The 16,068-nt window shown below is 42.7% G+C and overlaps 1 protein-coding gene across 1 annotated transcript in view; it reads left to right on the top strand.

Moving 5' to 3' along the window:
- Nucleotides 1–16,068, top strand: part of LOC138643426 (putative leucine-rich repeat-containing protein DDB_G0290503) — a 680,657-nt gene that overhangs the window by 176,169 nt on the left and 488,420 nt on the right. The window contains exons 9-11 of the mRNA XM_069732336.1: nt 3,476–3,706; nt 5,599–5,721; nt 13,130–13,414. Of these exons, the coding sequence (XP_069588437.1) occupies nt 3,476–3,706; nt 5,599–5,721; nt 13,130–13,414 (639 nt within the window). The remainder of the gene's footprint in view (nt 1–3,475; nt 3,707–5,598; nt 5,722–13,129; nt 13,415–16,068) is intronic.

Genomic DNA, 16,068 nt, shown 5'->3' on the forward strand with positions numbered 1-16,068 from the left:
CCTTGTCGCACACCAGCGCTGGGACGGGAGCGGAAGCTGCCGCTTGCAATGGAGCGGTCCGGGGAGCGTGGCGAGGAGCGGGAAAGGCGGCGGAGGGTGAGTATAGCAGGTTTTTTTTTTTTTTTATTTATTATTTTTAACATGACCTATTTTTACTATTGATGCCGCATAGGCAGCATCAATAGTAAATAGTTGAGGACACACAGGGTTAATAGCAGCAGTAACTGAGTGCGTTACACCGCGGGCCATTACCGCTGCCATTAACCCTGTGTGAGCGGTGAGTGGAGGGGATTACGGAGCGGGTGCCGGGCAGTGAGTGCAGGGGAGGGACTAATCGGACTGTGGCCGTCGACAATCAGCGAACAAATAACCGTGACGGAAGGACAGACAGACAGACGGAAGTGACCCTTAGACAATTATGTTTATAGATACTACGTGGCTGACCAATATACTACATACCTGTGCAATACACTACGTGGCTATGTTATATACTACGTGGCTGTGTTACATACTACGTAGCTCTGCTATATCCTACGTAGCTATGTTAGATACTACGTCACTGTGCAATATAGTACGTAGCCTGTGCTGTACACTACCTATATATTCTAGAATACCCGATACGTTAGAATCGGGCCACCATCTAGTTAATACATAAAATGCTTTCATTTCTATGCTGCATTTCATTCCATACGTGTCACACTGCCAGCACACTGACGACACACGGATATCGCATGGATCTCACTAGTACTGGCTTTTCCAGTACAATAATCACCAGATCATGTGAAGGAGGCCTGAGAATCACTTCTGGGTCACGCAGATCAGTGACATCGCTGAGAAGTGGAGGAGAATGACACTTGATCCTGGAGAAAGCAGCAGTAGGTGAGTATATTAATACATTCGCACTACACATCATGCACATACACACACATTTAATATACAAAATATTCGGTGCTTCTTTAAATGGAATCTGTCACCAAGTTTTTGTTTTCCCCATCTGAGAGCAGCAAAATGTGGGGGTAGAGACCATGATTACAGTGATATCACTTACTCGGTTGCTTGCTGCAGTTTTGATGTAATCTCTTATATCTCCTGCAGATCTGGAAGTTCACAAATGCTGAGCTCTGGATAACCCCACCCATATCACTGATTGGCAACTTTCTGTATACACTGTGCAAAGGAATAAAACTGCCAATCAATGGTGGGGCAGGGTTTTACAGAGCTCATGAATATGGACGGCTACATGTCAGCAGGTTTACTAGTTCTCTAGTGATAATCTCCTGATGATAACACAGTGATTGTATCAAAATGACATCATGTAACCCAGTAACTAGCACACTGCTGGATCTAGGGTCTCTATGGAGGTGTTAGCCGTAGGCAAGGTACTCGTGCTTCACACCCCGGCATGCTACATGAAAATGGGGGTCCTTGCTGGATGTCTGGACTTTAGCTGTGATGGCAATACGTCCTTGCAGACCGCATGGTGACATTGTTTTTGGCTGGCCAGGACCAGGTGTTGCAAAGTTCAATGAAAGAGGTCAACTTCATAAATAAATGTAATTTTACTGAACAATAACTTTTGAAGAACTATGTACAGCAGATAGTAGGCACTCATCTTCATGGATATTTCTGTTATGACTTGACACATTATCTCACACTTCTTCCTCCTTTTCCTGGAGTCACTTTCACTTTCCACTTCACTTAGCTTTCTTCAGCCTCATCCCAGCCCCACACACTATCCTGGTAGTTTCCTCATCGCCAGTAATGGCACTACAGTCCAGCAAGCAAGAGTCCTATACTACCACCCGTGGTTCTGCTTCTTTCTCCCCTTAGAGGAGTTTTCTATGCCAGTATGGCTGCTGCTTAGCCTTCCTCTTTGACGCCTGTGGACCACTACACACGGCATTTCCTCTTCGTCTTGCTTATTCCTTCCTTCTCCGTTCCAATACTTGACTGTCAGACAACTCTGTGCCATCACACTAGGCTTCCTGCCCCAAGCCCCGATACTTCTCAAGGTCTGCTACTGCAGGGTCATCCCTATATGATGTCCTGGCAAGAAACTTTCTGCTGTCCCTTCATTTTAGCCCCTCAAACCCTGGGCTTGTCCCAACCATTAACTTTAACTGTCCCTGTCACCCATCTGCATTTGGGCAGACCACAACTTGTTTAGTAACAATATTCAACGTTAAGCTTTTCAAACACCATTACATATCTTCCAGGGGCAACGTGGGCAACACTTCCACTTCCTTACATGAGCTTGGGAAGCAAAAGTGCAGAAGATAAGGACGCAGCGGTATCTTAACCAAAGTTTATTTATTACTCTTAACACAGCAATTTGAATGATTAGGATGCAAGATCAAAAGAGGTTAGCTGATTACTAGAGTGCAATAAAATGTTTTTTGTGTTTTTTTTTTTACAATTTAAATGTAAGTTGCTTCTCAAGATTTAACAACTAAACTCTAGTATACAAGACACTAAACATTTCCAATAGATACAACCATCTGTATACTAGTACTCTGTCCTATGGTGCATCACAGTCAGTCATGTACCCATCACTGTCATTACCCTATCACTCTGGTGGTAATGAGGCACGTCGTCCGGGCCCTAACAGGAGTCTATTCTACTACATTGTTGGGCTACAAGTCCCCTATTAATGAGTCACTTCTGTCACATGTTGCACTGGCTGCCTCCACTCCCTGAAGCGCGACCCCTGTCCCATATGTACTGCACCTCACGACGCAGATCTCACAAATGCCCCTTTCACATGGTCCGCTTAAGTGACTGTTTACGCTCGCTCGGTTCTGGCTCTGTTCACCTAGCTCCGATTTCAATCCCTTGGTTCTTTCCTCGGTTCTGGTCACTTGATCCTTTTTATCGAGTCTGGTTACTTGGTTCTGCCTTTGGGTCTCGTCACTCAGTTTTTCATTTTGGCCTGGTTATTGGTATAAGCCAACCATGCTGCACCACACGTCTAGCCTTCTATGGGTTCAGGAACTGACTCCTCACCTTCTCTGTTCTCCCAGGCCTTTTATAATTCCTAACTGCGATACAGCTATCACCTGACCTGGTGTCTCCTCCAATCTCTTCCCCCGGGAACATTCACTTCATTCGTCAGTTCCTGCACATGCAATTCTCTCTGCTTTCCATTTTCTATCATCATTGACCAGCAGATGGTGGTTTTCACTTGCAGACACTCTCTTAGGCTTTAACTTTGTGAGTCTGTTCACTTTTTCAGCTCATTACAAATGGTCAAAAACATTGTTATCAATTATCAAAAACTGTCATAAAACTAATTACATACATGAGCCGATCTGATCCTTGACTTTTAACAACCTACCTTATCAAGTCGTTCTAATTAACCAACTACAATTATTACCACAATTATTAGAGACTATAGTGTTGTATATAAGGAAAGAGATGCTGGAGTAGAAATTTCAGTTATTTTGTGCGTGTCTTTTTTTTCTCCAACTTTTGTTAGAATGTGAGCAAAAAGGAAATCATTCAGAGTCTTGAAGCTGAAGTATTGATTCTTCAACGTCAGTATAAGGAAAAGAGTGACCAGGTAGAAGCCTTTGAACACCTGATTGACCAGTTAACTGTAGAGCTACATTCCTCTAAGGACCATGTTAAATTGAACAAAGAGCAGTGCCAGCAGTATAAGCAGCAGGTGGAAGCGTTGAAAGAAAAGATTGATTTCCTACAAAAGGAGGTACAGAACTTGGTTACATGTATCAAAATGTTTTTATTCTCATTGTTACTATGGTTTTATTGCTTTTTATCTTTTCTTTTTTAAAATGGAATGAGATGCAAATATATTTAGCTTTTGAAGATGCCGAGGCAACATACTTGTTTGCAAGTAATAACCACAATTCATACAGACCCTTTCACCTTCAATAACCCTACTAAACTGGAGTAGTTTGTACATAACTTCTAATATGCTTATGCGGAATTTCAATTTCTATGTTTCTACTCGCTTACACTCCCTATACAGTGCAGAACGTGCAAATAGGCTGTGTGCTGCAAGCTGCTGCAAAGAAAGGACTACTTTTTATAGCATGGATTTATTATAGACGGTTCCTACAACTCAGCCCTTTTTAGGAATTACAGTGAGGGAATACAAGTGGGCCGAAAGTTAAACATTTTGAACATGAACTAAAAGGTGATCCACCTACTGAACTACCAGACACTCACTGAGAATATTGTGTTGGTATTGAACCTGACATCAGAGCACACAAGGACCTACAAACCCACCCCTTTGTTCCTTTGTGTGTGGTTTGTGTTGATTCTTTTGTGACAGTTAACGGAGCTGTCCGGCCTTAGGCTACAAGTCTGCAGTCACTCTATGTGACTGCAGACTTGTGAATCCTCACATAACGTGCACTGCGTTTCGTTGGGATTCTTCGGTGCCAGCGGTTGGCGCATAACCGCAAGTATGTGATTTGCATAGATGCAGTTATGTGCCAACTAGATGGATGTGGCGTCGCTCAATGGAAATGTACTGGGCGAGGCCAGACTCGGTGTAGTTGGAATATGGCTGTAAGCATTCATATTTGCAGTCACATGAATGCCTGCTCCCGGCACTTGAAAATCCTCACAGTGTGCAGTGCACGTGATGTGAGGATTCACAAGTCTGCAGTGACTTAGAGTTACAGCAGACTTGTAGCCTAAGGTCAGACAATGACTTTAAGGTTGTGTTTTACCTTTCAAAGAATTATTTATGATTGATTCTCATTTTACCATTCTGTACTTGCCTAAGACATTTGCACTTTGCCTGAATGTGCCTTTACCTTTTGGATAACATCTTGTATTCATCTCGGGACTGACCAGGAATATCCTTTCTCAGTCACCTTTGTGTCTTCAGGACGTTACAAGATGCGCCACAGTCATACTTATCTGATGTTTGCATTGCTCAAAACTATTCTGTCTAAGCATGAGAGTAATATATTAATTTTCTAAAAATAAAAAAAGCAGGGTCTTCTTTACTAGAGGTCTTCAATGCACCAAGAAACAAGTGGGGTTATCAAAAGAGGCTGTCATTCCAAACAAAGCCAAGTCTAGGTTTCTTCGCCAATATCCTGAAAATATTTCTTTGTTGGCACATTGTAGACCAATACAAAATAGGTTTATGCTTAGATCTCTCTAGAAGGGATTTTCAGAGTGGATCACATGCTATACCACACAGGTGCACAGGTGTTAGGTGTTGGACCCCCACCGATCAGATATTGACGACATGTCCCTAATGGTAAGACATCGGTTTCATTGTAGCTGAAAACCCCTTTAGGTTTGTCACAAGTTGTGACTCACGTCTTACATATGAATGCTATTATTAGAGTTTGTTATTCTTTCTCATTTCAAGCTAAGATAAGAAAACAATCCAATAATAATATAACTATTATGTTAAACAATATTTTTTTTGGCAGTTTCCAAATTTATCAAGACTAGCCTATATTATATAAGAAATCACATATGGTGTGATTGTGCTGTTTGAACATGTAAATCTCTGTGGAACATTTTTTGCACCTTTCTTCTTATGTACCGTATTACTTTAGTATGCCATGCTAAGCCAAGTCAAGTTTCTTAATTCTCTTTTTTTTGTTTCAGATTCAGAAATGCCAGAATGATGTAAATAAAATTTCTTTTAATTCAGAGGAGTACAAGTCAACTCACAGCCACTCAAACGTGGATTATGAAGCACTGTCGTTACAACTGCAGGAGTGCCAAAAAGTGAGCATTATATTTCTGTAGAGATACAGGTGCTTCTCACAAAATTAAAATATCATCAAAAAGTTAATTTATTTCAGTTTTTCAATACAAAAAGTGAAGCTCATACTCTATATTATATAGTCATTACAGAGTGATCTATTTCAAGTGTTTATTTCTGTTTATGTTGATGATTACGGCTTACAGCCAATGAAAACCCAAAAGTCATTATCTCGGTAAATTAGAATAATTTACAAAAAATACCTGCAAAGGCTTCCTAAGCATTTTAAAAAGTCCCTTAGTCTGTTTTAGTAGGCTCCACAATCATGGGGAAGACTGCTGACTTGACAGATGTCCAGATGGCAGTCATTGACAAACTCCACAAGGAGGGGAAGCCACAAAAGGTTATTGCTAAAGAAGCTGGCTGTTCCCAGAGTTCTGTATCTAAGCATATTAATGGACAGTTGAGTGGAAGGAAAAGGTGTGGTAGAAAAAGGTGCACAAGCAACCGGGATGAATGCAGCCTTGAAAGGATTGTTAAGAAAAGGCCATTCCAAAATTTTGGGGAGATTCACAAGGAGTGAACTGCTGCTGGAGTCATTGCTTCAAGAGCCACCACACACACAGACTTATCCAGGACTTGGGCTACAATTTGTAAAATTCCTTGTGTCAAGCCACTCATGACCAATAGACAACGCCAGAAGCATCTTACCTGGGCCAAGGAGAAAAAGATCTGAACAGTTGCTCAGTGGTCCAAGGTGTTGTTTTCAGATGAAAGTAAATTTTGCATTGCCTTTGGAAATCAAGATCCCAGAGTCTGGAGGAAGAGTTGAGGGGCCACAATCCAAGCTGCTTGAGGTCTAGTGTGAAGTTTCCACAATCAGTGATGGTTTGGGGAGCCATGTCATCTGCTGGTGTAGGTCCACTGTGTTTTATCAAGACGAAAGTCAGCGCAGCCGTCTACCAGGAAATTTTAGAGCACCTCATGCTTCCCTCTGCCGACAAGCTTTTTGGAGAGGGAAATTACATTCTCCAGCAGGACTTGGCACCTGTCCACACTGCCAAAAGTACCAATACCTGGTTTAAAAACAACATCACTTTCCTTGATTGACCGGAAAACTCGCCTGACCTGGGGTATTGTCAAGAGGAACATGAGACACCAGATCCTACAATGCAGACGAGCTGAAGGCTGCAATCAAAGCAACCTGGGCTTCCATAACACCTCAGCAGTGCCACAGACTGATCGCCTCCATGCCACGCCGCATTGATACAGTAATTGATGCAAAAGAAGCCCCGGCCAAGTATTGAGTGCATTTACTGACCATACATTTCTGTAGGCCAACATTTCGGATTTTAAAATCATTTTTCAAGCTGGCGTTATAAAGTACACTAATTTACTGAGATAATGACTTTTGGGTTTTGATTGGCTGTAAGTCATAATCATCAACATTATACAGAAATAAACCCTTGAAATAGATCACTCTATTTGTAATGACTCTGTGTAATATATGACATTTACTTTTTGTATTGAACTGAAATAAATTAACTTTTTATGATATTCTAATTTTGTGGGAGGCACCTGTAGGTACATGGTAGCACAGTGAGCTGAAAACTTAATATGATACTTTTTCACTGCTGGAAATGAAAGAAAGGACCTTTTCGGAGCTCCTTATCGCATAATCTTGGTTCCTAGTTGTGTTATTGGGACTAGTAGGTCACTACATTACTTCACAGCCACATGTGACTAATATAAATCTATGGTACCGATTTATCAAAGTAATTTTGCCAGAACTCATAGTTGTGCAAAAATGTTGTGACTTTTGATGTTTTCACGCCAATTTCTCCCAGCCCTGCCAAAGTGGGCAAAACAAGGGTGTGTGGCTGCATCAAGGTTTTGCTGCATTTTTTGCTGTGTTTTTGGTGTGGTTTTCAAGCCTTTTTTTCCCATTCAATTCGGTGGGTGAAGATGCCGAAAAAACACTGAAAGAAGTGACATGCTCTATATCCAAAAAACTAGGCAAAACACAAAATACTGATGACAAAAAAAACAATGTGTGTGTATGAGATTTCTGAAATCTCGTAGACATAACTGGTTCTGTAAAACGCAGCAGAAAATTAGCATAAAAAAAGCATACAAAAACACACCAATAACGCCTAGTGTGTACTTAGCCTAAGTGAGTGCAGATTGTGCTGAAATTCAGTGAATATCTGTCATTTCTGCAACATAATGATCTGGCTGTGGTGATAAAACCTGCAGCATGCCATAATGTTTCCGCTTCATGTGGATGGCTTTTTCAAATCCTCTTTTCAGATATAAGGTACTTCAATTGGTTGCACTTTTGTGGTGTGGAATTTGCATAGCAAGTCTGATACATGCATCTGAACATATAGGCCATAAAGTGATCTCACAAGAGATGTCACTGTACAAACTGCATACATTATTAAATAGGTCTCTTAGACCTGATAATGATGCTTGTGAAAATCCATATCACAATGGCTGTAGAATTCCTTATGAAAGTTTAACTCAATCTCAGCCGACTTAGCCTGACTGAGAGCTCCTCAGCGTTCTCCTCCCTGTTGCTGCTGAGGTCTTGCTCTGTTCAGTACCAGCTACAGCCATCAGTCAGATACAATTCTAATTTTAAGGCCGGGGTCACACTTGCGAGTGTGATGCAAGAAACTCATACAGGAAACCTAGGTAGAAAACAGTTTGGAAATGCAGCATGTATAACGCAGGATAACCTGGGCAGAGTGAATATACATATGCACCTAGGTTTTAGAGGAGGAAATTAGGGGAAAAAAAAAAAACTGAAGCAAAAAATTCGGTAAATTCTGTACTTAAGATTACCTATCCTGGTAAATATGGTCCTCCCATCCTTATTCTGGTATGCATGGCCCCATCCTTATTCTGGTATGCATGGATCCATCCTTATTCTGGAATGCATGGATCCATCCTTATTCTGGAATGCATGGCCCCATCCTTATTCTGGAATGCATGGATCCATCCTTATTCTGGAATGCATGGCCCCATCCTTATTCTGGTATGATTGGCCCCATCATTATTCTGGTAAGCATGGATCCATCCTTATTCTGGAATGCATGGCCCCATCCTTATTCTGGTATGCATGGCCCCATCCTTATTCTGGTATGCATGGCCCCATCCTTATTCTGGTATGCATGGTCCCATCCTTATTCTGGAATGCATGGTCCCATCCTTATTCTGGAATGCATGGCCCCATCCTTATTCTGGTATGATTGGCCCCATCCTTATTCTGGTATGCTTGGCTCCATCCTTATTCTGGTATGCTTGGCTCCATCCTTATTCTGGTATGCATGGATGCATCCTTATTCTGGTATGATTGGCCCCATCCTTATTCTGGTATGATTGGCCCCATCCCAGTCCTGGTATGCATGGCCCCATCCTTATTCTGGTATGATTGGCCCCATGCCAGTCCTGGTAGCATGGTCCCATCCTTATTCTGGTTTGCATGGTCCCATCCTTATTCTTGAATGCATGGATCCATCCTTATTCTGGAATGCATGGCCCCATCCTTATTCTGGAATGCATGGCCCCATCCTTATTCTGGAATGCATGGCCGCATCCTTATTCTGGAATGCATGGTCCCATCCTTATTCTGGAATGCATGGTCCCATCCTTATTCTGGAATGCATGGCCCCATCCTTATTCTGGAATGCATGGCCCCATCCTTATTCTGGTATGCATGGTCCCATCCTTATTCTGGTATGCATGGTCCCTTCCTTATTCTGGTATGATTGGCCCCATCCTTATTCTGGTATGATTGGCCCCATCCCAGTCCTGATATGCATGGCCCCATCCTTATTCTGGTATGCATGGCCCCATCCTTATTCTGGAATGCATGGATCCATCCTTATTCTGGTATGATTGGTCCCATCCTTATTCTGGAATGCATGGCCCCATCCTTATTCTGGTATACATGGCCCCATCCTTATTCTGGTATGATTGGCCCCATCCTTATTCTGGTATGCTTGGCTCCATCCTTATTCTGGTATGCATGGATGCATCTTTATTCTGGTATGATTGGCCCCATCCTTATTCTGGTATGATTGGCCCCATCCCAGTCCTGGAATGCATGGCCCCATCCTTATTCTGGTATGCATGGTCCCATCCTTATTCTGGAATGCATGGTCCCATCCTTATTCTGGAATGCATGGTCCCATCCTTATTCTGGAATGCATGGTCCCATCCTTATTCTGGAATGCATGGTCCCATCCTTATTCTGGAATGCATGGCCCCATCCTTATTCTGGTATGATTGGCCCCATCCTTATTCTGGTATGCTTGGCTCCATCCTTATTCTGGTATGCATGGATGCATCCTTATTCTGGTATGATTGGCCCCATCCTTATTCTGGTATGATTGGCCCCATCCCAGTCCTGGTATGCATGGCCCCATCCTTATTCTGGTATGCATGGTCCCATCCTTATTCTGGAATGCATGGTCCCATCCTTATTCTGGAATGCATGGTCCCATCCTTATTCTGGAATGCATGGTCCCATCCTTATTCTGGAATGCATGGTCCTATGCTTATTCTGGAATGCATGGCCCCATCCTTATTCTGGCATGCATGGTCCCATCCTTATTCTGGAATGCATGGTCCCATCCTTATTCTGGAATGCATGGTCCCATCCTTATTCTGGAATGCATGGTCCCATCCTTATTCTGGAATGCATGGCCCCATCCTTATTCTGGTATGATTGGCCCCATCCTTATTCTGGTATGCCTGGTTCCATCCTTATTCTGGTATGATTGGCCCCATCCCAGTCCTGGTATGCATGGCCCCATCCTTATTCTGGTATGCATGGCCCCATCCTTATTCTGGTATGATTGGCCCCATCCCAGTCCTGGTAGCATGGTCCCATCCTTATTCTGGTTTGCATGGTCCCATCCTTATTCTGGTATGCATGGTCCCATCCTTATTCTGGTATGCATGGCCCCATCCTTATTCTGGTATGATTGGCCCCATCCCAGTCCTGGTATGCATGGTCCCATCCTTATTCTGGTATGATTGGCCCCATCCTTGTTCTGGTATGCATGGATTCATCCTTATTCTGGTATGATTGACCCCATCCCAGTCCTGGTATGCATGGTCCCATTCTTATTCTGATATGATTAATTGGCCCCATCTCGATCCTGGTATGATTGATTGGCCCCATCCCCTTGCTGGTATGATTGATTGGCCCCATCCCCTTGCTTGTATGATTGATTGGCCCAATCTAGTTCCTGGTCTGATTGATTGGCCCCATCCCCTTGCTGGTATAACATAGTAACATAGTAACATAGTTAGTAAGGCCGAAAAAAGACATTTGTCCATCCAGTTCAGCCTATATTCCATCATAATAAATCCCCAGACCTACGTCCTTCTACAGAACCTAATTGTATGATACAATATTGTTCTGCTCCAGGAAGACATCCAGGCCTCTCTTGAACCCCTCGACTGAGTTCGCCATCACCACCTCCTCAGGCAAGCAATTCCAGATTCTCACTGCCCTAACAGTAAAGAATCCTCTTCTATGTTGGTGGAAAAACCTTCTCTCCTCCAGACGCAAAGAATGCCCCCTTGTGCCCGTCACCTTCCTTGGTATAAACAGATCCTCAGCGAGATATTTGTATTGTCCCCTTATATACTTATACATGGTTATTAGATCGCCCCTCCCAGTCCTGGTATGCATGATTGGCCCCATCCCCTTGCTGGTATGATTGATTGGCCCCATCCCCTTGCTGGTCTGATTGGCCCCATCCCATTGCTGGTATGATTGATTGGCCCCATCAGAAAAGATTAAAAAAACAAACCTTAGGGTGGTTTCACACTTGCATTTTTGTCTGCAGCGTTTTTTGCACAAAAAAACGCATGCGTTTTTTCCCCTATATTTAACATTGAAAACGCATGCGTTTTTTTGTGTACGCGTTTGGTCGCGTTTTCAATCGCATGCGTTTTTTTACTGCATGCGTTCATTTTCAAAAATGCAACTTGTATTTTTGAGAGGCGATTTTTGGACACAAAAAACGCATGCGTTTTCATGCGTTTTTTTGGGTCAAAAAACACATTGGAGTCAATGGGAACGCATGCGTTTTTTTGTGCATGCGTTTGCATGCATTAAAAACGCATGTGTTTTAAAAAAAAAACAAAACATAAAAACACACTGATAAACCACCCCACACCATAAAATTGATAAGGGAATCCTAAACCCCTAACCCTACCCCTAACCCTAACCCTAATCCCTTTAAGGGTAGGGTTAGGGGTAGGGGTAGGGTTAGGGGTAGGATCCCTTTAGGGTTAGGGGTAGGGTTAGGGTTAAGATCCCTTTAGGATTAGGGTTAGGGTTAGGATCCCTACCCCTAACCCTAACCCTAGCTCTTTCTGTTTATAGTGGGTTTTTAACTTTATTTTGACGATTGGCACCTGTCACACATTTATCTGCATGCGTTTAAAAAACGCAAACGCATGAAAAAACGCATGTAAACGCGTCAAAACGCTGCGTTTTTTTCACCACATGCAAAAACGCATGCGCCAAAAAAAAGCAGCGTTTGCACGCGTTTAGGCTACGTTCACATTAGCATTGTGCGCCGCTGCGTCGACGACACAACGCACGCAAAAACGCACCAAAACGCACGCAAAAACGCTGCGTTTTGCGACGCATGCGTCGTTTTTTGCCGAAATTTGGACGCAAGAAAAATGCAACTTGTTGTGTTTTCTTGGTCTGACGCTTGCGGCAAAAAAGACGCATGCGTCGCACAACGCAACAAACAAAAACGCATGCGTCCCCCATGTTAAATATAGGGGCGCATGACGCATGCGTCGCCGCTGCGTCGCCCGACGCAAACCCGACGCAAACTAGCATAACGCTAGTGTGAACGTAGCCTTACATGCGTTTTTTCACCATGCTTTTTTTTTTTAAACGCATGTGTTTTGAAACGCAAGTGTGAAACCAGCCTTACTCTTACCTTCCTCCGCTCCCTTGCAGTCACAGCGTCCTGCTCCGGTGCCAGCAGCTGCTTAATGCTTGTTAGCAACGCATGGCAGGGACATCATGCGCTGCTCACAAGCAGAGCACAGCTGTCAGAATACTCACCGGGTATTCATCGGAGATTACGGTGAGTATCCATTCCTCTTCAGTAGCGCGCACTGTCAGCCGCCTGCTTCCTGCTGCCGATACTTAAGAGAAATAAATATTCAGAATTTATACATAACTATGCCAATTGAAAGTAATGGGCCATCCACATAATGGGGGGCTGGAGGTCAGAAGCAAAGCATAGGACCCACTAATGACCACTGAGCTGCTGTAGTGATGAATGCGCTAATAAGAGATTGCAAAATGTTCTTGAAGTAATAATTTACATGTCAGCACTGTGTTACCTGACTGACTCATTGTGACTTTTGTACACTATATAGGAGATAGAAGACCTAAAAAGACAAGTCCGTGAAAAGACAGCAAAGGTAGAGGAGGGTCAGCAAATTATAGACCGGCAGAACGCTGAAGCTGGAAAAGCACTAGACCAGCAGACGAAGTATGCACAAGAAACCGAGGAGCTAGAAATCACCTTGCAATCCCTCCATCAGGAAATCTTGGCAGGCCAGCAGAAGCACAGAGCCGAAATTGTCCGCTTGGAGCAGTCTGTAGCTCAACTGGAGGCCGAACTGAAGGATTCCAGGGACATCTGTGTGCAGAAAGACCAGGTAAGCCTGTAGTGGCTTATCTGTTGTATACATGTGTAGTAATGGAAGCTGCTTTTATGCTTGTTATCTAACTGGGGGCCTGCTGGGGATCACGTGTATGTTCCAGTATTAGAAACCCCTGGCAGTCAGCTGTTATTGGGGGTCACCGTCCGGCAGCTGCAGGCGTGTACTGCAACATGAAGGAGTAATGTGACACGGTCACACTGTGCCCTCCAGAGTGGGAGCTGTAGTTAGAGTTTTCCCCAAAATGTTAGCAAATATGGGATTCCTTAATAGGAGGTCTCCACTATGTCTAAATGAAGCACCGAGACAGGACCCTGATGGAAAAATAACTTTATATCTCCAACACTGAATAACTAGTGGCAATGACAAATATGAAAAGTCTTGTATTCTGACATCAAAAAGAAAAATGCAATGAAGTCAATGACTTTATTATGTGGCATTGAATGAAACATGAGATGAAAACTCAGATTCATCATGTCTGGCATTTTGCACACCAGTCTAACTGAAGAGGGTCCTGAAGTAAGATGTTCCAAATTGTTATGAATTTTTCGGATACACCTGACAACGTCCCCATCTCTGCTAAGCTCCACTTACTTTTAAGGAAGTTGGATTATCTGGCTGGGACTGGCATAAAATGGTTAAAAGTTGCAAAGTTTTTGCACAGTCAAGAGTAAAAAGATTGCTATATTTCAAGCAGTTTTACTATAAAACCTCTGTAAACTGGTTAAAGGGGTTGTTTCCTTTCATTGAAAGTTAATCCCCAGCTGCTGGCAAAGGCAACTAACCCTGCTGTACTCGCCCTACCCAGGCCCAAATGTGTGTGTGTGTCTCGCCACTGGTTCTGGGGTCTGGCATTGGCTGCAGCACTGACATTAAGTCGACACTTGTGGCTTCTAAAAAAATAAAATTTGTTAAAAAAAAATTTGGAAAAAGTCTCATAATGTGCAATTCTTCCATTTTTGCATCATACTCACCAAAAGTTGAAAAAGTAGCATAGAGTACCTGAAAGGAGCGGGGCCAACAACTTTTAAGCTGATTTCCCACTATTTTTTTTAAAATGGTTAATGTTTTTTTAATGCGCTGGGTCCATTTGGTATCAATTGTTGTTACATCTTTTTTTTTTTTTTTTTTATCTAAAAAAAAGTATGGTCAACAGATGACATGGATGTGTTATCCTTTTTATTCATGGGGCCATTGGCTTGCATTGGCGAGTTCAATCCTTAGTACTGATCAAAGTAGGATATGTCTCCATGTTTTTGTTTTTTTTCTTTTTCCTGACAGTCCATCAGCAGAAAAAAAAGGTTATGTGACCAATGTATAATATAAGATCTATAATTTTTTTTTTTGAGATAAAACGCCATTGTATGCTTATGTGACATCAAAGGCATACAGTGGAACCAAAGTGCATGCATGAAGCTGTTCTTCATTCTTAGCCCCCAATTCATTCTTTTCTTTTTTTTTTTTGTCACTTTCCTTTTTTGTTTTGTGGTATTACGGTAGTTGCCATTTTAGACACCAAATTCTGCAAAATGGCAGACACAATTCACAAATTTGTCGCAAAGTCAAAAATTGTCTTGAACTATTGTTTTTAAGCACCAAAAGTTGCACGTTTCGCAAAATTACATTAAAACGTGCTATAATACTAGCAGACTGAAAAATACTTGGGGGGGAGCTTGAACTAGAACACAAAACTAGACAAAAAACAGGTGCAAAGGCAATGATGAATCGGGGCCATAGGCTTCAAAGGCTGCTGCTAGAAGGAGCAATGCATGCTTATGTTCACCTCCATTTGTATTAATGAGTCTTTATTATTGGCATAGATTGTGTTGCATAGAAAAGAGCAGAGGCTTCTGCTGGTGACAGCCGCTTTGCACAGGGATTGTATTTAGTTAGGGTTCACCTGGTGCTCAAGCTGTGGATTTATAAAGTTCTGTTTAAGCTGCAGGCATATGCTCAGGGGAAAGCGGTAAAGTGGATGGAGGCAAAAGGTGATTCACTCAGTTCCTATTTGTGTGTCACTGCCCAGAATCTCTGGCTTCAACTCTGCTGCTAAAAGTTAGAGAAGGGAATTGTATTTATAAGTGGTTTCCGTGAAATGTTCCTCTCGGTGCTACCTGTCTACTCATTTTTTTTTTTAAAGGCAGCTTGTCTCCCTGCTCAGAATAAACATAGAAAAAGGGAAAAAAGAGCGTTATCGGAAAAGTAAAAAAACACTCATGTACTCCTATTTAATGTAATAAGGTAGGACAGCCTTCATGTTTGGGAACACTGACCACTCTGGAGCATAATACTAGGATAATAATGTCATTAGGCAAAATAGGGTACATGCTACGAGATTGGTATAAGGGATATAGGAAATTGCTGTGGTGTTTGTGTCTGATTTGTTGGAATTCATGCCAATAAGGCTAGGGTCGCACAACCTTATTTTCTGTCATCTGAGAGAATATGGACATTTTTTCTAATCACACTCTGTTCAAACTCTGATCGGATTATCTCTTGGCCATACCAAGGGTGCACTGTACTCTTTGACCATGCCAAGGAAGCACTGTACTGCTTGGCCATGACAAGGGTGCACTGTACTTCTTGGCCATGCCAAGGGTGCACTGTACTGCTTTGCCATGCCAAGGGTGCACTGTCCTGCTTGGCCACGC

Source organism: Ranitomeya imitator, chromosome 6 (genome assembly GCF_032444005.1).
Source record: "Ranitomeya imitator isolate aRanImi1 chromosome 6, aRanImi1.pri, whole genome shotgun sequence".
NCBI lineage: Eukaryota > Metazoa > Chordata > Amphibia > Anura > Dendrobatidae > Ranitomeya > Ranitomeya imitator.